Genomic DNA, 26478 nt, shown 5'->3' with positions numbered 1-26478 from the left:
AACTCCTGGACCTCCGCCCTCTACTGTTGCTATAACTCCTGGACCTCCGCCCTCTACTGCTTCTGTAACTCCTGGACCTCCGCCCTCTACTGCTTCTGTAACTCCTGGACCCACGCCCTCTACTGCTTCTGTAACTCCTGGACCTCCGCCCTCTACTGCTTCTGTAACTCCTGGACCTCCGCCCTCTGCTGCTGCTGTAACTGCTGGACCTCCGCCCTCTACTGCTGCTGTAACTGCTGGACCTCCGCCCTCTACTGCTTCTGTAACTCCTGGACCTCCGCCCTCTACTGCTGCTGTATCTCCTGGCCCTCCGCCCTCTACTGCTGCTGTAACTCCTGGACCCTCGTCCTCTGCTGCTGATGTAACTCCTGGACCTCCGCCCTCTACTGCTGCTGTATCTCCTGGCCCTCCGCCCTCTACTGCTGCTGTAACTCCTGGACCCTCGTCCTCTGCTGCTGATGTAACTCCTGGACCTCCGACCTCTGCTGCTGCTGTAACTCCTGGACGTCCGCCCTCTACTGCTGCTGTAACTCCGGGACCTCCGCCCTCGACTGCTGCTGTAACTCCTGGACCCCCGCCCTCTACTGCTGCTGTAACTCCTGGACCTCCGCCCCCTACTCCTGCTGTAACTCCTGAACCTCCGCCCTCTAGTGCTGCTGTAACTCCGGGACCTCCGCCCTCTGCTGCTGCTGTAACTCCTGGATCCACACCCTCTGCTGCTGATGTAACCCCTGGACCTCCGCCCTCGACTGCTGCTGTAACTCCTGGACCTCCGCCCTCTACTGCTGCTGTAACCCCTGGACCCCCGCCCTCTACTGCTGCTGTAACTCCTGGACCTCCGCCCCCTACTCCTGCTGTAACTCCTGAACCTCCGCCCTCTGCTGCTGCTGTAACTCCTGGATCCACACCCTCTGCTGCTGATGTAACCCCTGGACCTCCGCCCTCTGCTGCTGCTGTAACCCCTGGACCTCCGACCTCGACTGCTGCTGTAAATCCTGGACCCTCGTCCTCTGCTGCTGATGTAACCCCTGGACCTCCGACCTCTACTGCTGCTGTAACTCCTGGACCTCCGCCCTCTACTGCTTCTGTAACTCCTGGACCTCCGCCCTCTACTGCTTCTGTAACTCCTGGACCTCCGCCCTCTACTGCTGCTGTAACTGCTGGACCTCCGCCCTCTACTGCTTCTGTAACTCCTGGACCTCCGCCCTCTACTGCTTCTGTAACTCCTGGACCTCCGCCCTCTACTGCTGCTGTCACTCCTGGACCCTCGTCCTCTGCTGCTGATGTAACTCCTGGACCTCCGCCCTCTGCTGCTGCTGTACCTCCTGGACCCTCGTCCTCTGCTGCTGCTGTAACCCCTGGACCTCCGACCTCTGCTGCTGCTGTAACCCCTGGACCTCCGCCCTCTCCTGCTGCTGTAACTCCTGGACCCACGTCCTCGACTGCTGTGGTAACTCCGGGACCTCCGCCCTCGACTGCTGCTGTTAACTCCTGGACCCCCGCCCTCTACTGCTGCTGTAACTCCTGGACCTCCGCCCCCTACTCCTGCTGTAACTCCTGAACCTCCGCCCTCTACTGCTGCTGTAACTCTGGGACCTCCGCCCTCTGCTGCTGCTGTAACTCCTGGACCTCCGCCCTCTGCTGCTGCTGTAAATCCTGGACCCTCGTCCTCTGCTGCTGATGTAACCCCTGGACCTCCGACCTCTACTGCTGCTGTAACTCCTGGACCCTCGTCCTCTGCTGCTGATGTAACCCCTGGACCTCCGACCTCTACTGCTGCTGTAACTCCTGGAGCTCCGCCCTCTACTGCTGCTGTAACTCCTGGACCCTCGTCCTCTGCTGCTGATGTAACCCCTGGACCTCCGACCTCTACTGATGCTGTTACTCCTGGACCCACTCCCTCCACTGCTGCTGTAACTCCTGGACCCACGCCCTCTACTCTAGCTGTTACTCCTGAACCTCCGCCCTCTACTGCTGCTGTAACTCCTGGACCTCCGCCCTCTACTGCTGCTGTAACTCCTGGACCTCCGCCCTCTACTGCTGCTGTAACTCCTGGACCTCCGCCCTCTACTGCTGCTGTAACTCCGGGACCTCCGCCCTCTACTGCTGCTGTAACTCCTGGACCTCCGCCCTCTACTGCTGCTGTAACTCCTGGACCTCCGCCCTCTACTGCTGCTGTAACTCCTGGACCTCCGCCCTCTGCTGCTGCTGTAACTCCTGGACCTCCGCCCTCTACTGCTGCTGTAACTCCTGGACCTCCGCCCTCTACTGCTGCTGTAACTCCGGGACCTCCGCCCTCTACTGCTGCTGTAACTCCTGGACCTCCGCCCTCTGCTGCTGCTGTAACTCCTGGACCTCCGCCCTCTGCTGCTGCTGTAACTCTGGACCCACGCACTCTTCTGCTGCTGTAACTCCTGGACCTCCGCCCTCTACTGCTGCTGTAACTCTGGACCCACGCCCTCTAATGCTGCTGTAACCCCTGCACCTCCGCCCTCTACTGCTGCTGTAACTACTGGACCTCTGCCCTCTACTGCTGCTGTAACCCCTGCACCTCCGCCCTCTACTGCTGCTGTAACTGCTGGACCTCCGTCCTCTACTGCTGCTGTAACCCCTGCACCTCCGTCCTCTACTGCTGCTGTATCTCCTGGCCCTCCGCCCTCTACTGCTGCTGTAACTCTGGACCCACGCCCTCTGCTGCTGCTGTAACTCTGGACCCACGCCCTCTGTTGCTGCTGTATCTCCTGGCCCTCCGCCCTCTACTGCTGCTGTAACTCCTGGACCCTCGTCCTCTGCTGCTGCTGTAACTCTGGACCCACGCCCTCTACTGCTGCTGTAACTCCTGGACCCACTCCCTCTACTGCTGCTGTAACTCCTGGCCCTCCGCCCTCTACTGCTGCTGTAACTCTGGACCCACGCCCTCTACTGCTGCTGTAACTCTGGACCCACGCCCTCTACTGCTGCTGTAACTCCTGGACCCACTCCCTCTACTGCTGCTGTAACTCCTGGACCTCCGCCCTCGACTGCTGCTGTAACTGCTGGTCCCACTCCCTCTACTGCTGCTGTTACTCCTGGACCCACGCCCTCTACTGCTGCTGTAACTCCTGGACCCACTCCCTCTACTGCTGCTGTTACTCCTGGACCCACGCCCTCTACTGCTGCTGTAACTCCTGGACCCACTCCCTCTACTGCTGCTGTAACTCCTGGACCCACGCCCTCTACTGCTGCTGTAACTCCTGGACCCACGCCCTCTACTGCTGCTGTAACTCCTGGACCTCCACCCTCTACTGCTGCTGTAACTCCTGGACCTCCGCCCTCTACTGCTGCTGTAACTCCTGGACCCACGCCCTCTACTGCTGCTGTAACTCCTGGACCCACGCCCTCTACTGCTGCTGTAACTCCTGGACCCACGCCCTCTGCTGCTGTTGTAACTCCTGGACCTCCACCCTCTACTGCTGCTGTAACTCCTGGACCTCCGCCCTCTACTGTTGCTATAACTCCTGGACCTCCGCCCTCTACTGCTGCTGTAACTGCTGGACCTCCACCCTCTACTGCTTCTGTAACTCCTGGACCTCCGCCCTCTACTGCTTCTGTAACTCCTGGATCTCCGCCCTCTACTGCTGCTGTAACTCCAGGACCTCCGCCCTCGACTGCTTCTGTAACTCCTGGACCTCCGCCCTCTACTGCTTCTGTAACTCCTGGACCTCCGCCCTCTACTGCTGCTGTAACTCCTGGACCTCCGCCCTCTACTGCTGCTGTAACTCCTGGACCTCCGCCCTCTACTGCTGCTGTAACTCCTGGACCTCCGCCCTCCACTGCTGCTGTAACTGCTGGACCTCCGCCCTCTACTGCTGCTGTAACTCCTGGACCTCCGCCCTCTTCTGCTGCTGTAACTCCTGGACCTCCGCCCTCTACTGCTGTTGTAACTCCTGGACCCACACCCTCTACTGCTGCTGTAACTCCTGGACCTCCGCCCTCTACTGCTGCTGTAACTGCTGGACCTCCGCCCTCTACTGCTGCTGTAACTCCTGGACCTCCGACCTCGACTGCTGCTGTAACTCCTGGACCCTCGTCCTCTGCTGCTGATGTAACCCCTGGACCTCCGACCTCTACTGCTGCTGTTACTCCTGGACCCACTCCCTCCACTGCTGCTGTAACTCCTGGACCCACGCCCTCTACTCTAGCTGTTACTCCTGAACCTCCGCCCTCTACTGCTGCTGTAACTCCTGGACCTCCGCCCTCTACTGCTGCTGTAACTCCTGGACCTCCGCCCTCTACTGCTGCTGTAACTCCTGGACCTCCGCCCTCTACTGCTGCTGTAACTCCTGGACCTCCGCCCTCTACTGCTGCTGTAACTCCTGGACCCACGCACTCTTCTGCTGCTGTAACTCCTGGACCTCCGCCCTCTGCTGCTGCTGTAACTCTGGACCTCCGCCCTCTGCTGCTGCTGTAACTCCTGGACCTCCGCCCTCTGCTGCTGCTGTAACTCCTGGACCTCCGCCCTCTACTGCTGCTGTAACTGCTGGACCTCCGCCCTCTACTGCAGCTGTAACTCCTGGACCCACTCCCTCTACTGCTGCTGTAACTCCTGGACCTCCGCCCTCGACTGCTGCTGTAACTGCTGGTCCCACTCCCTCTACTGCTGCTGTTACTCCTGGACCCACGCCCTCTACTGCTGCTGTAACTCCTGGACCCACTCCCTCTACTGCTGCTGTTACTCCTGGACCCACGCCCTCTACTGCTGCTGTAACTCCTGGACCCACTCCCTCTACTGCTGCTGTAACTCCTGGACCCACGCCCTCTACTGCTGCTGTAACTCCTGGACCCACGCCCTCTACTGCTGCTGTAACTCCTGGACCTCCACCCTCTACTGCTGCTGTAACTCCTGGACCTCCGCCCTCTACTGCTGCTGTAACTCCTGGACCCACGCCCTCTACTGCTGCTGTAACTCCTGGACCCACGCCCTCTACTGCTGCTGTAACTCCTGGACCCACGCCCTCTGCTGCTGTTGTAACTCCTGGACCTCCACCCTCTACTGCTGCTGTAACTCCTGGACCTCCGCCCTCTACTGTTGCTATAACTCCTGGACCTCCGCCCTCTACTGCTGCTGTAACTGCTGGACCTCCACCCTCTACTGCTTCTGTAACTCCTGGACCTCCGCCCTCTACTGCTTCTGTAACTCCTGGATCTCCGCCCTCTACTGCTGCTGTAACTCCAGGACCTCCGCCCTCGACTGCTTCTGTAACTCCTGGACCTCCGCCCTCTACTGCTTCTGTAACTCCTGGACCTCCGCCCTCTACTGCTGCTGTAACTCCTGGACCTCCGCCCTCTACTGCTGCTGTAACTCCTGGACCTCCGCCCTCTACTGCTGCTGTAACTCCTGGACCTCCGCCCTCCACTGCTGCTGTAACTGCTGGACCTCCGCCCTCTACTGCTGCTGTAACTCCTGGACCTCCGCCCTCTTCTGCTGCTGTAACTCCTGGACCTCCGCCCTCTACTGCTGTTGTAACTCCTGGACCCACACCCTCTACTGCTGCTGTAACTCCTGGACCTCCGCCCTCTACTGCTGCTGTAACTGCTGGACCTCCGCCCTCTACTGCTGCTGTAACTCCTGGACCTCCGACCTCGACTGCTGCTGTAACTCCTGGACCCTCGTCCTCTGCTGCTGATGTAACCCCTGGACCTCCGACCTCTACTGCTGCTGTTACTCCTGGACCCACTCCCTCCACTGCTGCTGTAACTCCTGGACCCACGCCCTCTACTCTAGCTGTTACTCCTGAACCTCCGCCCTCTACTGCTGCTGTAACTCCTGGACCTCCGCCCTCTACTGCTGCTGTAACTCCTGGACCTCCGCCCTCTACTGCTGCTGTAACTCCTGGACCTCCGCCCTCTACTGCTGCTGTAACTCCTGGACCTCCGCCCTCTACTGCTGCTGTAACTCCTGGACCCACGCACTCTTCTGCTGCTGTAACTCCTGGACCTCCGCCCTCTGCTGCTGCTGTAACTCTGGACCTCCGCCCTCTGCTGCTGCTGTAACTCCTGGACCTCCGCCCTCTGCTGCTGCTGTAACTCCTGGACCTCCGCCCTCTACTGCTGCTGTAACTGCTGGACCTCCGCCCTCTACTGCAGCTGTAACTCCTGCACCTCCGCCTCTACTGCTGCTGTAATTCCTGGACCTCCACCCTCTATTGCTGCTGTAACTCCTGGACCTCCGTTCTCTACTGCTGCTGTAACTCCTGGACCTCCGCCCTCTACTGCTGCTGTAACTCTGGACCCACGCCCTCTAATGCTGCTGTAACTCCTGGACCTCCGCCCTCTACTGCTGCTGTAACTACTGGACCTCTGCCCTCTACTGCTGCTGTAACCCCTGCACCTCCGCCCTCTACTGCTGCTGTAACTGCTGGACCTCCGTCCTCTACTGCTGCTGTAACCCCTGCACCTCCGTCCTCTACTGCTGCTGTAACTCCTGGACCCACGCCCTCTGTTGCTGATGTAACTCCTGGACCTCCGCCCTCTACTGCTGCTGTAACTCCTGGACCCACGCCCTCTGTTGCTGATGTAACTCCTGGACCTCCGCCCTCTACTGCTGCTGTAACTCTGGACCCACGCCCTCTGTTGCTGATGTAACTCCTGGACCTCCGCCCTCTACTGCTGCTGTATCTCCTGGCCCTCCGCCCTCTACTGCTGCTGTAACTCCTGGACCCACGCCCTCTACTGCTGCTGTAACTCTGGACCCACGCCCTCTACTGCTGCTGTAACTCTGGACCCACGCCCTCTACTGCTGCTGTAACTCCTGGACCCACTCCCTCTACTGCTGCTGCTACTCCTGAACCTCCGCCCTCGACTGCTGCTGTAACTCCTGGACCTCCGCCCTCGACTGCTGCTGTAACTGCTGGTCCCACTCCCTCTACTGCTGCTGTTACTCCTGGACCCACGCCCTCTACTGCTGCTGTAACTCCTGGACCCACTCCCTCTACTGCTGCTGTTACTCCTGGACCCACGCCCTCTACTGCTGCTGTAACTCCTGGACCCACGCCCGCTGCTGCTGATGTTACTCCTGGACCCACGCCCTCTGCTGCTGTTGTAACTCCTGGACCTCCACCCTCTACTGCTGCTGTAACTCCTGGACCCACTCCCTCTGCTGCTGTTGTAACTCCTGGACCTCCACCCTCTACTGCTGCTGTAACTCCTGGACCTCCGCCCTCTACTGTTGCTATAACTCCTGGACCTCCGCCCTCTACTGCTTCTGTAACTCCTGGACCTCCGCCCTCTACTGCTTCTGTAACTCCTGGACCTCCGCCCTCTACTGCTGCTGTAACTGCTGGACCTCCGCCCTCTACTGCTTCTGTAACTCCTGGATCTCCGCCCTCTTCTGCTGCCGTAACTCCTGGACCTGCGCCCTCTACTGCTGCTGTAACTGCTGGACCTCCGCCCTCTACTGCTGCTGTATCTCCTGGCCCTCCGCCCTCTACTGCTGCTGTAACTCCTGGACCCTCGTCCTCTGCTGCTGATGTAACTCCTGGACCTCCGACCTCTGCTGCTGCTGTAACTCCTGGACCCACGCCCTCTGCTGCTGCTGTAACTCCTGGACCCTCGTCCTCTGCTGCTGCTGTAACTCCTGGACCTCCGACCTCTGCTGCTGCTGTAACTCCTGGACCCACGCCCTCTGCTGCTGATGTAACCCCTGGACCTCCACCCTCTACTGCTGCTGTAACTCCAGGACCTCCGCCCTCTACTGCTTCTGTAACTCCTGGACCTCCGCCCTCTACTGCTGCTGTAACTGCTGGACCTCCGCCCTCTACTGCTTCTGTAACTCCTGGACCTCCGCCCTCTACTGCTGCTGTAACTCCTGGATCTCCGCTCTCTTCTGCTGCTGTAACTCCTGGACCTGCGCCCTCTACTGCTGCTGTAACTGCTGGACCTCCGCCCTCTACTGCTTCTGTAACTCCTGGACCTCCGCCCTCTACTGCTGCTGTATCTCCTGGCCCTCCGCCCTCTACTGCTGCTGTAACTCCTGGACCCTCGTCCTCTGCTGCTGATGTAACTCCTGGACCTCCGACCTCTGCTGCTGCTGTAACTCCTGGACCTCCGACCTCTGCTGCTGCTGTAACTCCTGGACCCTCGTCCTCTGCTGCTGCTGTAACTCCTGGACGTCCGCCCTCTACTGCTGCTGTAACTCCTGGACCTCCGCCCTCTACTGCTGCTGTAACTCCTCGACCTCTGCCCTCTACTGCTGCTGTAACTCCTGGACCTCCGCCCTCTACTGCTGCTGTAACTCCTGGACCTCCGCCCTCTACTGCTGCTGTAACTCCTGGACCTCCGCCCTCTACTGCTGCTGTAACTCCTCGACCTCCGCCCCCTACTCCTGCTGTAACTCCTGAACCTCCGCCCTCTACTGCTGCTGTAACTCCGGGACCTCCGACCTCTACTGCTGCTGTAACTCCTGGATCCACACCCTCTGCTGCTGATGTAACCCCTGGACCTCCGCCCTCTGCTGCTGCTGTAACCCCTGGACCTCCGACCTCGACTGCTGCTGTAAATCCTGGACCCTCGTCCTCTGCTGCTGCTGTAACCCCTGGACCTCCGACCTCGACTGCTGCTGTAAATCCTGGACCCTCGTCCTCTACTGCTGCTGTAACTCCTGGACCTCCGCCCTCTACTGCTGCTGTAACTCCTGGACCTCCGCCCTCTACTGCTGCTGTAACTCCTGGACCTCCGCCCTCTACTGCTGCTGTAACTCCTGGACCTCCGCACTCTACTGCTGCTGTTACTCCTGGACCCACTCCCTCTACTGCTGCTGTAACTCCTGGACCCACGCCCTCTACTCCAGCTGTTACTCCTGAACCTCCGCCCTCTACTGCTGCTGTAACTCCTGGACCTCCGCCCTCTACTGCTGCTGTAACTCCTGGACCTCCGCCCTCTACTGCTGCTGTAACTCCGGGACCTCCGCCCTCTACTGCTGCTGTAACTCCTGGACCTCCGCCCTCTACTGCTGCTGTAACTCCGGGACCTCCGCCCTCTACTGCTGCTGTAACTCCTGGACCCACGCACTCTTCTGCTGCTGTAACTCCTGGACCTCCGCCCTCTACTGGTGCTGTAACTCCTGGACCTCCGCCCTCTGCTGCTGCTGTAACTCTGGACCCACGCACTCTTCTGCTGCTGTAACTCCTGGACCTCCGCCCTCTATTGCTGCTGTAACCCCTGCACCTCCGCCCTCTACTGCTGCTGTAACTACTGGACCTCTGCCCTCGACTGCTGCTGTATCTCCTGGACCCTCCGCCCTCTACTGCTGCTGTAACTCCTGGACCCTCGTCCTCTGCTGCTGCTGTAACTCTGGACCCACGCCCACTCCTGCTGCTGTAACTCTGGACCCACGCCCTCTACTGCTGCTGTAACTCTGGACCCACGCCCTCTACTGCTGCTGTAACTCCTGGACCCACTCCCTCTACTGCTGCTGGAACTCCTGGACCTCCGCCCTCTCCTGCTGCTGTAACTCCTGAACCTCCGCCCTCTACTGCTGCTGTAACTCCGGGACCTCCGCCCTCTGCTGCTGCTGTAACTCCTGGACCTCCGACCTCTACTGCTGCTGTAACTCCTGGACCTCCGCCCTCTACTGCTGCTGGAACTCCTGGACCTCCGCCCTCGACTGCTCCTGTAAATCCTGGACCCTCGTCCTCTGCTGCTGCTGTAACTCCTGGACCTCCGCCCTCGACTGCTCCTGTAAATCCTGGACCCTCGTCCTCTGCTGCTGCTGTAACTCCTGGACCTCCGCCCTCTACTGCTGCTGTAACTCCTGGACCTCCGCCCTCTACTGCTGCTGGAACTCCTGGACCTCCGCCCTCTACTCCTGCTGTAAATCCTGAACCTCCGCCCTCTACTGCTGCTGTAACTCCTGGACCTCCGACCTCTGCTGCTGCTGTAACTACTGGACCCACGCCCTCTACTCTAGCTGTTACTCCTGAACCTCCGCCCTCTACTGCTGCTGTAACTCCTGGACCTCCGCCCTCTACTGCTGCTGTAACTCCTGGACCCACGTACTCTACTCTAGCTGTTACTCCTGAACCTCCGCCCTCTACTGCTGCTGTAACTCCTGGATCCATACCCTCTGCTGCTGATGTAACCCCTGGACCTCCGCCCTCGACTGCTCCTGTAAATCCTGGACCCTCGTCCTCTGCTGCTGCTGTAACTCCTGGACCTCCGCCCTCTACTGCTGCTGTAACTCCTGGACCTCCGCCCTCTACTGCTGCTGGAACTCCTGGACCTCCGCCCTCTACTCCTGCTGTAACTCCTGAACCTCCGCCCTCCACTGCTGCTGTAACTCCTGGACCTCCGACCTCTGCTGCTGCTGTAACTACTGGACCCACGTACTCTACTCTAGCTGTTACTCCTGAACCTCCGCCCTCTACTGCTGCTGTAACTCCTGGATCCATACCCTCTGCTGCTGATGTAACCCCTGGACCTCCGACCTCTGCTGCTGCTGTAACTCCGGGACCCTCGTCCTCTGCTGCTGCTGTAACTCCTGGACCCACTCCCTCGACTGCTGCTGTAACTCCGGGACCTCCGCCCTCGCCTGCTGCTGTAACTACTGGACCCACGCCCTCTTCTGCTGCTGTAACTCCTGGACCTCCGCCCTCGACTGCTGCTGTAACTCCTGGACCCACGCCCTCTTCTGCTGCTGTAACTCCTGGACCTCCGCCCTCGACTGCTGCTGTAACTCCTGGACCCACGCCCTCTTCTGCTGCTGTAACTCCTGGACCTCCGCCCTCGACTGCTGCTGTAACTCCTGGACCCACGCCCTCTTCTGCTGCTGTAACTCCTGGACCTCCGCCCTCTACTGCTGCTGTAACTCCTGGACCTCCCCGCTCTACTGCTGCTGTAACTCTTGGACCCACGCCCTCTTCTGCTGCTGTAACTCCTGGACCCACGCCCTCTTCTGCTGCTGTAACTCTTGGACCTCCGCCCTCTACTGCTGCTGTTACTCCTGGACCTCCGCCCTCTACTGCTGCTGTAACTCCTGGACCCACGCCCTCTTCTGCTGCTGTTACTCCTGGACCCACTCCCTCTACTGCTGCTGTTACTCTGGACCCACGCCCTCTACTGCTGCTGTAACTCCTGGACCCGCTCCCTCTACTGCTGCTGTTACTCCTGAACCTCCGCCCTCGACTGCTGCTGTAACTCCTGGACCCACGACCTCTTCTGCTGCTGTAACTCCTGGACCCACGCACTCTTCTGCTGCTGTAACTCCTGGACCTCCGCCCTCTACTGTTGCTGTAACTCCTGGACCCACGCCCTCTGCTGCTGTTGTAACTCCTGGACCTCCACCCTCTAGTGCTGCTGTAACTCCTGGACCTCCGCCCTCTACTGCTGCTGTAACTCCTGGATCCACAGCCTCTGCTGCTGATGTAACCCCTGGACCTCCGACCTCTGCTGCTGCTGTAACTCCTGGACCCACTCCCTCTACTGCTGCTGTAACTCCTGGACCCACTCCCTCTACTGCTGCTGTTACTCCTGAACCTCCGCCCTCGACTGCTGCTGTAACTCCTGGACCTCCGCCCTCGACTGCTGCTGTAACTCCTGGACCTCCGCCCTCTTCTGCTGCTGTAACTCCTGGACCCACGCCCTCTTCTGCTACTGTAACTCCTGGACCCACGCCCTCTTCTGCTGCTGTAACTCCTGGACCCACGCCCTCTGCTGCTGCTGTAGCTCCTGGACCTCCGACCTCTACTGCTGCTGTAACGCCTGGCCCTCCGCCCTCTACTGCTGCTGTATCTCCTGGCCCTCCGCCCTCTACTGCTGCTGTATCTCCTGGCCCTCCGCCCTCTGCTGCTGCTGTAACTCCTGGACCCACGACCTCTACTGCTGCTGTAACTCCTGGACCCACGCCCTCTTCTGCTGCTGTAACTCCTGGACCCACGCCCTCTGCTGCTGCTGTAGCTCCTGGACCTCCGACCTCTACTGCTGCTGTAACGCCTGGCCCTCCGCCCTCTACTGCTGCTGTATCTCCTGGCCCTCCGCCCTCTACTGCTGCTGTATCTCCTGGCCCTCCGCCCTCTGCTGCTGCTGTAACTCCTGGACCCACGACCTCTACTGCTGCTGTATCTCCTGGCCCTCCGCCCTCTGCTGCTGTTGTAACTCCTGGACCTCCACCCTCTAGTGCTGCTGTAACTCCTGGACCTCCGCCCTCTACTGTTGCTGTTACTCCTGGACCCACGCCCTCTGCTGCTGCTGTAACTCCTGGACCCCCGCCCTCTACTGCTGCTGTAACTCCTGGATCCACACCCTCTGCTGCTGATGTAACCCCTGGACCTCCGCCCTCTACTGCTGCTGTAACTCCTGGACCTCCGCCCTCTACTGTTGCTGTAACTCCTGGACCCACGCCCTCTGCTGCTGTTGTAACTCCTGGACCTCCGCCCTCTACTGCTGCTGTAACTCCTGGACCTCCGCCCTCTACTGCTGCTGTAACTCCTGGATCCACACCCTCTGCTGCTGATGTAACCCCTGGACCTCCGCCCTCGACTGCTGCTGTAACTCCTGGACCCACGCCCTCTTCTGCTGCTGTAACTCCTGGACCTCCGCCCTCTACTGCTGCTGTTACTCCTGGACCCACTCCCTCTACTGCTGCTGTTACTCCTGGACCTCCGCCCTCGACTGCTGCTGTAACTCCTGGACCCACGCCCTCTTCTGCTGCTGTAACTCCTGGACCTCCGCCCTCTACTGCTGCTGTTACTCCTGGACCCACTCCCTCTACTGCTGCTGTAACCCCTGGACCCACTCCCTCTACTGCTGCTGTTACTCCTGGACCTCCGCCCTCGACTGCTGCTGTAACTCCTGGACCCACGCCCTCTTCTGCTGCTGTAACTCCTGGACCTCCGCCCTCTACTGCTGCTGTTACTCCTGGACCCACTCCCTCTACTGCTGCTGTTACTCTGGACACACGCCCTCTACTGCTGCTGTAACTCCTGGACCCACTCCCTCTTCTGCTGCTGTAACTCCTGGACCTCCGCCCTCGACTGCTGCTGCAACTCCTGGACCTCCGCCCTCGACTGCTGCTGTAACTCCTGGACCCACGCCCTCTTCTGCTGCTGTAACTCCTGGACCTCCGCCCTCTACTGCTGCTGTTACTCCTGGACCCACTCCCTCTACTGCTGCTGTTACTCTGGACACACGCCCTCTACTGCTGCTGTAACTCCTGGACCCACTCCCTCTTCTGCTGCTGTAACTCCTGGACCTCCGCCCTCGACTGCTGCTGTTACTCCTGGACCTCTGCCCTCTTCTGCTGCTGTAACTCCTGGACCTCCGCCCTCTACTGCTGCTGTTACTCCAGGACCCACGCCCTCTTCTGCTGCTGTAACTGCTGGACCCACGCCCTCTACTGCTGCTGTTACTCCTGGACCCACTCCCTCTTCTGCTGCTGTAACTCCTGGACCCACGCCCTCTTCTGCTGCTGTAACTGCTGGACCCACGCCCTCTACTGCTGCTGTTACTCCTGGACCCACTCCCTCTTCTGCTGCTGTAACTCCTGGACCCACGCACTCTTCTGCTGCTGTAACTCCTGGACCTCCGCCCTCTACTGCTGCTGTAACTCCTGGACCTCCGCCCTCTACTGCTGCTGTAACTCCTGGACCTCCGCCCTCTACTGCTGCTGTAACTCCTGGACCCACGACCTCTTCTGCTGCTGTAACTCCTGGACCCACTCCCTCTGCTGCTGTTGTAACTCCTGGACCTCCACCCTCTAGTGCTGCTGTAACTCCTGGACCTCCGCCCTCTACTGCTGCTGTAACTCCTGGACCCACGCCCTCTGCTGCTGTTGTAACTCCTGGACCTCCACCCTCTAGTGCTGCTGTAACTCCTGGACCTCCGCCCTCTACTGCTGCTGTAACTCCTGGACCCACGCCCTCTGCTGCTGTTGTAACTCCTGGACCTCCGCCCTCTTCTGCTACTGTAACCCCTGAACCTCCGCCCTCTCCTGCTGCTGTAACTACTGGACCTCAGCCCTCTACTGCTGTTGTAACTCCTGGACCTCCGCCCTCTACTGCTGCTGTAACTCCTGGACCTCCGCCCTCTACTGCTGCTGTAACTCCTGGACCTCCGCCCTCTACTGCTGCTGTAACTCCTGGACCCACGCCCTCTACTGCTGCTGTAACTCCTGGACCTCCGCCCTCTACTGCTGCTGTATCTCCTGGCCCTCCGCCCTCTACTGCTGCTGTATCTCCTGGACCCACGCCCTCTACTGCTGCTGTAACTCCTGGCCCTCCGCCCTCTACTGCTGCTGTATCTCCTGGCCCTCCGCCCTCTACTGCTGCTGTATCTCCTGGCCCTCCGCCCTCTACTGCTGCTGTATCTCCTGGACCCACGCCCTCTGCTGCTGCTGTAACTCCTGGACCCAAGCCCTCTGCTGCTGCTGTAACTCCTGGACGTCCGCCCTCTACTGCTCCTGTAACTCCTGGACCTCCGCCCTCTACTGCTGCTGTAACTCCTGGACCCACACCCTCTACTGCTGCTGTTACTCCTGGACCTCCGCCCGCTGCTGCTGATGTAACTCCTGGCCCTCCGCCCTCTGCTGCTGCTGTAACTCCTGGACCCACGCCCTCTACTGCTGCTGTAACTCCTGGACCCACGCACTCTGCTGCTGCTGTAACTGCTGGACCTCCGCCCTCTACTGCTGCTGTAACTCCTGGACCCACTCCCTCTACTGCTGCTGTTACGCCTGGACCTCCGCCCTCTACTGCTGCTGTAACTCCTGGACCTCCGCCCTCTACTGCTGCTGTAACTCCTGGACCTCCGCCCTCTTCTGCTGCTGTAACCCCTGAACCTCCGCCCTCTCCTGCTGCTGTAACTCCTGGACCTCCGCCCTCTTCTGCTGCTGTAACTCCTGGACCTCCGCCCTCTTCTGCTGCTGTAACTCCTGGACCTCCGCCCTCTTCTGCTGCTGTAACTCCAGGACCTCCGCCCTCTACTGCTGCTGTTACTCCTGGATCCACACCCTCTGCTGCTGCTGTAACTCCTGGACCCACGCCCTCTACTCCAGCTGTTACTCCTGAACCTCCGCCCTCTGCTGCTGCTGTAACTCCGGGACCCCCGCCCTCGACTGCTGCTGTAACTCCGGGACCTCCGCCCTCTGCTTCTGCTGTAACTCCTGGACCCACTCCCTCTACTACTGCTGTAACTCCGGGACCTCCGCCCTCTTCTGCTGCTGTAACTCCTGGACCCACGACCTCTTCTGCTGCTGTAACTCCTGGACCTCCGCCCTCTTCTGCTGCTGTAACTCCTGGACCCACGCCCTCGACTGCTGCTGTAACTCCTGGACCCACGCCCTCTACTGCTGCTGTAACTCCTGGACCTCCGCCCTCTACTGCTGCTGTAACTCCTGGACCTCCGCCCTCGACTGCTGCTGTAACTCCTGGACCCACGCCCTCTTCTGCTGCTGTAACTCCTGGACCCACGCCCTCTTCTGCTGCTGTAACTCCTGGACCTCCGCCCTCGACTGCTGCTGTAACTCCTGGACCCACTCCCTCTTCTGCTGCTGTAACTCCTGGACCTCCGCCCTCTTCTGCTGCTGTAACTCCTGGACCTCCGCCCTCGACTGCTGCTGTAACTCCTGGACCCACGCCCTCTTCTGCTGCTGTAACTCCTGGACCTCCGCCCTCTACTGCTGCTGTTACTCCTGGACCCACTCCCTCTGCTGCTGCTGTTACTCTGGACCCACGCCCTCTACTGCTGCTGTAACTACTGGACCTCCGCCCTCTACTGCTGCTGTTACTCCTGGACCCACTCCCTCTACTGCTGCTGGAACTCCTGGACCCACTCCCTCTACTGCTGCTGTAACTCTGGACCCACGCCCTCTACTGCTGCTGTAACTCTGGACCCACGCCCTCTACTGCTGCTGTTACTCCTGGACCTCCGCCCTCGACTGCTGCTGTAACGCCTGGTCCCACGCCCTCTGCTGCTGTTGTAACTCCTGGACCTCCACCCTCTACTGCTGCTGTAACTCCTGGACCCACGCCCTCTGCTGCTGTTGTAACTCCTGGACCTCCACCCTCCAGTGCTGCTGTAACTCCTGGACCTCCGCCCTCTACTGTTGCTGTAACTCCTGGACCTCCGACCTCTGCTGCTGCTGTAACTCCTGAACCTCCGCCCTCGACTGCTGCTGTAACTCCTGGACCTCCGCCCTCGACTGCTGCTGTAACTCCTGGACCTCCGCCCTCGACTGCTGCTGTAACTCCTGGACCCACGCCCTCTTCTGCTGCTGTAACTCCTGGACCTCCGCCCTCTACTGCTGCTGTAACTCCTGGACCCACTCCCTCTACTGCTGCTGTTACTCCTGAACCTCCGCCCTCTTCTGCTGCTGTAACTCCTGGACCTCCGCCCTCTTCTGCTGCTGTAACTCCTGGACCTCCGCTCTCTACTGCTGCTGTAACTCCTGGACCCACGCCCTCTTCTGCTGCTGTTACTCCTGAACCTCCGCCCTCTTCTGCTGCTGTAACTCCTGGACCTCCGCCCTCTTCTGCTGCTGTAACTCCTGGACCTCCGCCCTCTTCTGCTGCTGTAACTCCTGGACCTCCGCCCTCTTCTGCTGCTGTAACTCCTGGACCTCCGCCCTCTTCTGCTGCTGTAACTCCTGGACCTCCGCCCTCTACTGCTGCTGTAACTCCTGGACCCACGCCCTCTACTGCTGCTGTTACTCCTGGACCTCCGCCCTCTTCTGCTGCTGTAACTCCTGGACCTCCGCCCTCTACTGCTGCTGTAACTCCTGGACCTCCGCCCTCTACTGCTGCTGTTACTCCTGGACCCACGCCCTCTTCTGCTGCTGTAACTCCTGGACCTCCGCCCTCTACTGCAGCTGTTACTCCTGGACCCACGCCCTCTTCTGCTGCTGTAACTGCTGGACCCACGCCCTCTACTGCTGCTGTTACTCCTGGACCCACTCCCTCTACTGCTGCTGTTACTCCTGGACCCACTCCCTCTACTGCAGCTGTTACTCCTGGACCCACGCCCTCTTCTGCTGCTGTAACTGCTGGACCCACGCCCTCTACTGCTGCTGTAACTCCTGGACCCACGCCCTCTGCTGCTGTTGTAACTCCTGGACCTCCGCCCTCTACTGCTGCTGTAACTCCTGGACCTCCGCCCTCTACTGCTGCTGTAACTCCTGGACCTCCGCCCTCTACTGCTGCTGTAACTCCTGGACCTCCGCCCTCTACTGCTGCTGTAACTCCTGGACCTCCGCCCTCTACTGCTGCTGTAACTCCTGGACCCACGCCCTCTACTTCTGTTGTAACTCCTGGACCTCCGCCCTCTACTGCTGCTGTAACTCCTGGACCCACGCCCTCTACTTCTGTTGTAACTCCTGGACCTCCGCCCTCGACTGCTGCTGTAACTCCTGGACCTCCGCCCACTTCTGCTGCTGTAACTGCTGGACCCACGCCCTCTACTGCTGCTGTTACTCCTGGACCCACTCCCTCTACTGCTGCTGTTACTCCTGGACCCACGCCCTCTGCTGCTGTTGTAACTCCTGGACCTCCGCCCTCTACTGCTGCTGTAACTCCTGGACCCACGCCCTCTGCTGCTGTTGTAACTCCTGGACCTCCGCCCTCTACTGCTGCTGTAACTGCTGGACCCACGCCCTCTACTGCTGCTGTTACTCCTGGACCCACTCCCTCTACTGCTGCTGTAACTCCTGGACCCACGCCCTCTGCTGCTGCTGTAACTCCTGGACCTCCGCCCTCTACTGCTGCTGTAACTTCTGGACCCACGCCCTCTGCTGCTGTTGTAACTCCTGGATCTCCGCCCTCTACTGCTGCTGTAACTCCTGGACCTCCGCCCTCTTCTGCTGCTGTAACTCCTGGACCCACGACCTCTTCTGCTGCTGTAACTCCTGGACCTCCGCCCTCTTCTGCTGCTGTAACTCCTGGACCCACGACCTCTTCTGCTGCTGTAACTCCTGGACCCACGACCTCTTCTGCTGCTGTAACTCCTGGACCCACGCACTCTTCTGCTGCTGTAACTCCTGGACCTCCGCCCTCTACTGCTGCTGTAACTCCTGGACCCACGACCTCTTCTGCTGCTGTAACTCCTGGATCTCCGCACTCTTCTGCTGCTGTAACTCCTGGACCTCCACCCTCTACTGCTGCTGTATCTCCTGGCCCTCCGCCCTCTACTGCTGCTGTAACTCCTGGACCTCCGCCCTCTACTGCTGCTGTATCTCCTGGCCCTCCGCCCTCTGCTGCTGCTGTAACTCCTGGATGTCCGCCCTCTACTGCTGCTGTAACTCCTGGACCCACGCCCTCTACTGCTGCTGTTACTCCTGAACCTCCGCCCTCGACTGCTGCTGTAACCCCTGGACCTCCGCCCTCTTCTGCTGCTGTAACTCCTGGACCCACGCCCTCTACTGCTGCTGTTACTCCTGAACCTCCGCCCTCGACTGCTGCTGTAACCCCTGGACCTCCGCCCTCTTCTGCTGCTGTAACTCCTGGACCTCCGCCCTCGACTGCTGCTGTAACTCCTGGACCTCCGCCCTCTACTGCTGCTGTAACTCCTGGACCCACGCCCTCTGCTGCTGTTGTAACTCCTGGACCTCCACCCTCTACTGCTGCTGTAACTCCTGGACCTCCGCCCTCTGCTGCTGCTGTAACTCCTGGACCTCCGCCCTCTACTGCTGCTGTAACTCCTGGACCCACTCCCTCGACTGCTGCTGTAACTCCTGGACCTCCGCCCTCTACTGTTGCTGTAACTCCTGGACCTCCGCCCTCTACTGCTGCTGTAACTCCTGGACCTCCGCCCTCTTCTGCTGCTGTAACTCCTGGATCTCCGCCCTCTCCTGCTGCTGTAACTCCAGGACCTCCGCCCTCTACTGCTGCTGTTACTCTTGGATCCACACCCTCTGCTGCTGATGTAACCCCTGGACCTCCGACCTCTGCTGCTGCTGTAACTCCGGGACCCCCGCCCTCGACTGCTGCTGTAACTCCGGGACCTCCGCCCTCTGCTGCTGCTGTAACTCCTGGATCCACTCCCTCTACTACTGCTGTAACTCCGGGACCTCCGCCCTCTGCTGCTGCTGTAACTCCTGGACCCCCGCCCTCGACTGCTGCTGTAACTTCGGGACCTCCGCCCTCTTCTGCTGCTGTAACTCCTGGACCTCCGCCCTCTACTGCTGCTGTAACTCCTGGACCTCCGCCCTCTACTGCTGCTGTAACTCCTGGACCCACGCCCTCTACTGCTGCTGTAACTCCTGGACCTCCGCCCTCGACTGCTGCTGTAACTCCTGGACCCACGCCCTCTGCTGCTGCTGTAACTCCTGGACCTCCGCCCTCTACTGCTGCTGTAACTCCTGGACCTCCGCCCTCGACTGCTGCTGTAACTCCTGGACCCACGCCCTCTACTGCTGCTGTAACTCCTGGACCTCCGCCCTCGACTGCTGCTGTAACTCCTGGACCCACGCCCTCTACTGCTGCTGGAACTCCTGGACCCACTCCATCTACTGCTGCTGTAACTCCTGGACCTCCGCCCTCTACTGCTGCTGTTACTCCTGGACCCACTCCCTCTGCTGCTGCTGTTACTCTGGACCCACGCCCTCTACTGCTGCTGTTACTCTGGACCCACGCCCTCTACTGCTGCTGTAACTCCTGGACCTCCGCCCTCTACTGCTGCTGTAACTCCTGGACCCACGCCCTCTACTGTTGCTGTAACTCCTGGACCTCCGCCCTCTACTGCTGCTGTATCTCCTGGCCCTCCGCCCTCTACTGCTGCTGTATCTCCTGGACCCACGCCCTCTACTGCTGCTGTAACTCCTGGCCCTCCGCCCTCTGTTGCTGCTGTAACTCCTGGACCCACGCCCTCTTCTGCTACTGTAACCCCTGAACCTCCGCCCTCTCCTGCTGCTGTAACTCCTGGCCCTCCGCCCTCTACTGCTGCTGTAACTCCTGGACCCACGCCCTCTACTGCTGCTGTAACCCCTGGACCTCCGCCCTCTGTTGCTGCTGTAACTGCTGGATCTCCGCCCTCTACTGCTGCTGTATCTCCTGGACCTCCGCCCTCTACTGCTGCTGTAACTCCTGGACCTCCGCCCTCTGCTGCTGCTGTAACTGCTGGACCTCCGCCCTCTAGTGCTGCTGTAACTCCTGGCCCTCCGCCCTCTGCTGCTGCTGTAACTCCTGGACCCACGCCCTCTGTTGCTGATGTAACCCCTGGACCTCCGCCCTCTACTGCTGCTGTAACTCCTGGACCCACGCCCTCTACTGCTGCTGTAACTCCTGGACCCACGCCCTCTGTTGCTGATGTAACCCCTGGACCTCCGCCCTCTACTGCTGCTGTAACTCCTGGACCCACTCCCTCTACTGCTGCTGTAACTCCTGGACCCACGCCCTCTACTGCTGCTGTAACTCCTGGACCCACGCCCTCTGTTGCTGATGTAACCCCTGGACCTCCGCCCTCTACTGCTGCTGTAACTCCTGGACCCACGCCCTCTGTTGCTGATGTAACCCCTGGACCTCCGCCCTCTACTGCTGCTGTAACTCCTGGACCCACTCCCTCTACTGCTGCTGTAACTCCTGGACCTCCGCCCTCGACTGCTGCTGTAACTCCTGGACCCACGCCCTCTACTGCTGCTGTAACTCCTGGACCCACGCCCTCTGTTGCTGATGTAACCCCTGGACCTCCGCCCTCTACTGCTGCTGTAACTCCTGGACCCACGCACTCTACTGCTGCTGTAACCCCTGGACCTCCGCCCTCTGTTGCTGCTGTAACTCCTGGACCCACTCCCTCTACTGCTGCTGTTACTCCTGGACCTCCGCCCTCTACTGCTGCTGTAACTCCTGGACCTCCGCCCTCTACTGCTGCTGTAACTCCTGGCCCTCCGCCCTCTACTGCTGCTGTATCTCCTGGCCCTCCGCCCTCTACTGCTGCTGTAACTACTGGACCTCCGCCCTCTGCTGCTGCTGTAACTCCTGGACCCACGCCCTCTACTGCTGCTGTAACTCCTGGACCCACGCCCTCTACTGCTGCTGTAACTCCTGGACCCACGCCCTCTACTGCTGCTGTAACTCCTGGACCTCCGCCCTCTGCTGCTGCTGTAACTCCTGGACCCACGCCCTCTACTGCTGCTGTAACTCCTGGACCCACTCCCTCTGTTGCTGCTGTAACTCCTGGACCTCCGCCCTCTGCTGCTGCTGTAACTCCTGGACCTCCGCCCTCTGTTGCTGCTGTAACTCCTGGACCTCCGCCCTCTACTGCTGCTGTTACTCCTGGACCTCCGCCCTCTTCTGCTGCTGTAACCCCTGAACCTCCGCCCTCTCCTGCTGCTGTAACTACTGGACCTCCGCCCTCTCCTGCTGCTGTAACTCCTGGACCTCCGCCCTCTTCTGCTGCTGTAACTCCTGGACCTCCGCCCTCTACTGCTGCTGTTACTCCTGGATCCACACCCTCAGCTGCTGCTGTAACTCCTGGACCCACGCCCTCTACTCCAGCTGTTACTCCTGAACCTCCGCCCTCTACTGCTGCTGTAACTCCTGGATCCACACCCTCGACTGCTGCTGTAACTCCGGGACCCCCGCCCTCGACTGCTGCTGTAACTCCGGGACCTCCGCCCTCTGCTGCTGCTGTAACTCCTGGACCCACTCCCTCTACTACTGCTGTAACTCCGGGACCTCCGCCCTCTGCTGCTGCTGTAACTCCTGGACCCACGCCCTCTACTGCTGCTGTAACTCCGGGACCTCCGCCCTCTTCTGCTGCTGTAACTCCTGGACCCACGCCCTCTTCTGCTGCTGTAACTCCTGGACCTCCGCCCTCTTCTGCTGCTGTAACTCCTGGACCCACGCCCTCTACTGCTGCTGTAACTCCTGGACCTCCGCCCTCTTCTGCTGCTGTAACTCCTGGACCTCCGCCCTCTACTGCTGCTGTTACTCCTGGACCCACTCCCTCAGCTGCTGCTGTTACTCTGGACCCACGCCCTCTACTGCTGCTGTTACTCCTGGACCCACGCCCGCTGCTGCTGATGTAACTCCTGGACCTCCACCCTCTACTGCTGCTGTAACTCCTGGACCCACGCCCTCTACTGCTGCTGTTACTCTGGACCCACGCCCTCTACTGCTGCTGGAACTCCTGGACCCACGCCCTCTTCTGCTGCTGTTACTCTGGACCCACGCCCTCTACTGCTGCTGTTACTCCTGGACCCACGCCCTCTACTGCTGCTGTTACTCTGGACCCACGCCCTCTTCTGCTACTGTAACCCCTGAACCTCCGCCCTCTCCTGCTGCTGTAACTACTGGACCTCCGCCCTCTCCTGCTGTTGTAACTCCTGGACCTCCACCCTCTAGTGCTGCTGTAACTCCTGGACCTCCGCCCTCTACTGCTGCTGTAACTCCTGGACCTCCGCCCTCTACTGCTGCTGTAACTCCTGGACCCACGCCCTCTACTGCTGCTGTATCTCCTGGCCCTCCGCCCTCTACTGCTGCTGTATCTCCTGGACCCACGCCCTCTACTGCTGCTGTAACTCCTGGCCCTCCGCCCTCTACTGCTGCTGTATCTCCTGGCCCTCCGCGCTCTGCTGCTGCTGTAACTCCTGGACCCACGCCCTCTACTGCTGCTGTAACTCCTGGCCCTCCGCCCTCTCCTGCTGCTGTAACTCCTGGACGTCCGCCCTCTACTGCTGCTGTAACTCCTGGACCCACGCACTCTACTGCTGCTGTAACTCCTGGACCCCCGCCCTCTACTGCTGCTGTAACCCCTGGACCTCCGCCCTCTACTGCTGCTGTAACCCCTGGACCTCCGCCCTCTACTGCTGCTGTAACCCCTGGACCTCCGCCCTCTGCTGCTGTAACTCCTGGACCCCCGCCCTCTACTGCTGCTGTAACCCCTGGACCTCCGCCCTCTGCTGCTGTAACTCCTGGACCCCCGCCCTCTACTGCTGCTGTAACTCCTGGACCCCCGCCCTCTACTGCTGCTGTAACCCCTGGACCTCCGCCCTCTGCTGCTGTAACTCCTGGACCTCCGCCCTCTGCTGCTGCTGTAACTGCTGGACCTCCGCCCTCTACTGCTGCTGTAACTGCTGGACCTCCGCCCTCTAGTGCTGCTGTAACCCCTGGACCTCCGCCCTCTGCTGCTGCTGTAACTCCTGGACCTCCGCCCTCTAGTGCTGCTGTAACCCCTGGACCTCCGCCCTCTGCTGCTGTAACTCCTGGACCCCCGCCCTCTGTTGCTGCTGTAACTACTGGACCTCCGCCCTCTACTGCTGCTGTAACTCCTGGACCTCCGCCCTCTACTGCTGCTGTAACTGCTGGACCTCCGCCCTCTAGTGCTGCTGTAACTCCTGGACCCCCGCCCTCGACTGCTGCTGTAACTCCTGGACCCACTCCCTCTGCTGCTGCTGTAACTCCGGGACCCCCGCCCTCGACTGCTGCTGTAACTCCTGGACCCACTCCCTCTACTGCTGCTGTATCTCCTGGCCCTCCACCCTCTGCTGCTGCTGTAACTCCTGGACCCACGTCCTCTGTTGCTGATGTAACCCCTGGACCTCCGCCCTCGACTGCTGCCGTAACTACTGGACCTCCGCCCTCTACTGCTGCTGTAACTACTGGACCCCCGCCCTCTACTGCTGCTGTAACTCCTGGACCTCCGCCCTCTACTGCTGCTGTAACTCCTGGACCCCCGCCCTCGACTGCTGCTGTAACTCCGGGACCCCCGCCCTCGACTGCTGCTGTAACTCCTGGACCTCCGCCCTCTACTGCTGCTGTAACTCCTGGACCCCCGCCCTCGACTGCTGCTCTAACTCCGGGACCCCTGCCCTCTACTGCTGCTGTAACTCCGGGACCTCCGCCCTCTGCTGCTGCTGTAACTCCTGGACCCACTCCCTCTACTGCTGCTGTAACTCCGGGACCTCCGCCCTCTTCTGCTGCTGTAACTCCTGGACCCACGCCCTCTACTGCTGCTGTAACTCCTGGACCCAAGCCCTCTTCTGCTGCTGTAACTCCTGGACCTCCGCCCTCGACTGCTGCTGTAACTCCTGGACCTCCGCCCTCGACTGCTGCTGTAACTCCTGGACCCACGCCCTCTTCTGCTGCTGTAACTCCTGGACCTCCGCCCTCGACTGCTGCTGTAACTCCTGGACCTCCGCCCTCTACTGTTGCTGTAACTCCTGGACCCCCGCCCTCTACTGCTGCTGTAACTCCTGGACCCACTCCCTCTACTGTTGCTTTAACTCCTGGACCCCCGCCCTCTACTGTTGCTGTAACTCCTGGACCCCCGCCCTCTACTGCTGCTGTAACTCCTGGACCCACTCCCTCTACTGCTGCTGTAACTCCTGGACCCACGCCCTCTTCTGCTGCTGTAACTCCTGGACCTCCGCCCTCTTCTGCTGCTGTAACTCCTGGACCTCCGCCCTCTACTGCTGCTGTTACTCCTGGACCCACTCCCTCTACTGCTGCTGTTACTCTGGACCCACGCCCTCTACTGCTGCTGTAACTCCTGGACCCACTCCCTCTACTGCTGCTGTTACTCCTGAACCTCCGCCCTCGACTGCTGCTGTTACTCTGGACCTCCGCCCTCTACTGCTGCTGTAACTCCTGGACCCCCGCCCTCTACTGCTGCTGTAACTCCTAGACCCACGACCTCTTCTGCTGCTGTAACTCCTGGACCCACTCCCTCTACTGCTGCTGTTACTCCTGAACCTCCGCCCTCGACTGCTGCTGTTACTCTGGACCCACGCCCTCTACTGCTGCTGTAACTCCTGGACCTCCACCCTCTAGTGCTGCTGTAACTCCTGGACCTCCGCCCTCTACTGCTGCTGTAACTCCTAGACCCACGACCTCTTCTGCTGCTGTAACTCCTGGACCTCCGCCCTCTACTGTTGCTGTAGCTCCTGGACCTCCGCCCTCTACTGTTGCTGTAGCTCCTGGACCTCTGCCCTCTACTGCTGCTGTAACTCCTGGACCCACGCACTCTTCTGCTGCTGTAACTCCTGGACCTCTGCCCTCTACTGCTGCTGTACTCCTGGACCCACGCACTCTTCTGCTGCTGTAACTCCTGGACCTCCGCCCTCTACTGCTGCTGTAACTCCTGGACCTCCGCCCTCTACTGCTGCTGTTACTCCTGAACCTCCGCCCTCTACTGCTGATGTAACCCCTGGACCTCCGACCTCTATTGCTGCTGTAACCCCTGGTCCCACGCCCTCTGCTGCTGATGTAACCCCTGGACCTCCGACCTCTACTGCTGCTGTAACTCCTGGACCTCCGCCCTCGACTGCTGCTGTAACTCCTGGACCTCCGCCCTCTACTGCTGCTGTAACTCCTGGACCTCCGCCCTCTACTGCTGCTGTAACTCCTGGACCTCCGCCCTCTACTGCTGCTGTAACTCCTGGACCTCCGCCCTCTACTGCTGCTGTAACTACTGGACCTCTGCCCTCTACTGCTGCTGTAACTCCTGGACCTCCGCCCTCTACTGCTGCTGTAACTCCTGGACCTCCGCCCTCTACTGCTGCTGTAACTACTGGACCTCTGCCCTCTACTGCTGCTGTAACTCTGGACCCACGCCCTCTAATGCTGCTGTAACCCCTGCACCTCCGCCCTCTACTGCTGCTGTAACTACTGGACCTCTGCCCTCTACTGCTGCTGTAACTCCTGGACACACGCCCTGTTCTGCTGCTGTAACTCCTGGACCCACGCCCTCTACTGCTGCTGTAACTCTGGACCCACGCCCTCTACTGCTGCTGTAACTCCTGGACCTCCGCCCTCTACTGCTGCTGTAACTCCTGGACCTCCGCCCTCTACTGCTGCTGTTACTCCTGAACCTCCGCCCTCTAATGCTGCTGTAACTCCTGGACCTCCGCCCTCTACAGCTGCTGTAACTCCTGGACCTCCGCCCTCTACAGCTGCTGTAACTCCTGGACCTCCGCCCTCGACTGCTGCTGTAACTCCTGGACCTCCGCCCTCTACTGCTGCTGTAACTCCTGGACCCACGCCCTGTTCTGCTGCTGTAACTCCTGGACCTCCGCCCTCTACTGCTGCTGTAACTCCTGGACCCACGCCCTGTTCTGCTGCTGTAACTCCTGGACCCACGCCCTGTTCTGCTGCTGTAACTCCTGGACCCACACCCTCTACTGCTGCTGTAACTACTAGACCTCTGCCCTCTACTGCTGCTGTAACTCCTGGACCCACGCCCTGTTCTGCTGCTGTAGCTCCTGGACCCACGCCCTCTACTGCTGCTGTAACTCCTGGACCTCCGCCCTCTACTGTTGCTGTCATTCCTGGACCTCCGCCCTCGACTGCTGCTGTCATTCCTGGACCTCCACCCTCTAGTGCTGCTGTAACTCCTGGACCTCCGCCCTCTACAGCTGCTGCCACTCCTGGACCTCCGCCCTCTACAGCTGCTGTAACTCCTGGACCTCCGCCCTTTCCTGTTGCTGTAACTCCAGGACCCACGCCCTCTGCTGCTGTTGTAACTCCTGGACCTCCGCCCTCTACTGCTGCTGTAACTCCTGGACCTCCGCCCTCTACA

At 60.4% G+C, this 26478-nt stretch overlaps 1 protein-coding gene across 1 annotated transcript; it reads right to left on the bottom strand.

Annotated features, from left to right (window-relative positions):
* Positions 1-845: 845 nt before the first annotated feature.
* On the bottom strand, positions 846-26225 carry LOC137358655 (elastin-like). Its single transcript, XM_068024800.1, has 5 exons — positions 26075-26225; positions 10292-10639; positions 9797-10144; positions 1622-1920; positions 846-986 (listed from the first exon to the last, which is right to left on the bottom strand). The coding sequence occupies exons 1-5, from the start codon at positions 26223-26225 to the stop codon at positions 846-848; spliced, it is 1287 nt and encodes a 428-aa protein (XP_067880901.1).
* Between the last annotated feature and the right edge of the window lie 253 nt (positions 26226-26478).

The sequence above is a fragment of the Heterodontus francisci genome, chromosome X (assembly GCF_036365525.1).
Source record: "Heterodontus francisci isolate sHetFra1 chromosome X, sHetFra1.hap1, whole genome shotgun sequence".
Classification (NCBI taxonomy): Eukaryota; Metazoa; Chordata; class Chondrichthyes; order Heterodontiformes; family Heterodontidae; genus Heterodontus; species Heterodontus francisci.
Note: the sequence above shows the minus strand (reverse complement) of the source record. Positions and strands in the feature narration are given on the sequence as shown.

What these genes read in the sequence shown, in the direction of transcription:
- LOC137358655 (XM_068024800.1), bottom strand. Translation starts at nt 26,225, where the DNA reads ATGACAGCAACAGTAGAGGGCGGAGGTCCAGGAGTTACAGCAGCAGTA. An exon ending in AGCAGCAGTAGAGGGCGGAG is followed by an intron (nt 1,921 to 9,796) that starts GTCCAGGAGTTA and finishes GCGTGGGTCCAG; the next exon opens with GAGTTACAGCAGCAGTGGAG. An exon ending in CAGAGGGCGGAGGTCCAGGA is followed by an intron (nt 987 to 1,621) that starts GTTACAGCAGCA and finishes CAGGATTTACAG; the next exon opens with CAGCAGTCGAGGTCGGAGGT.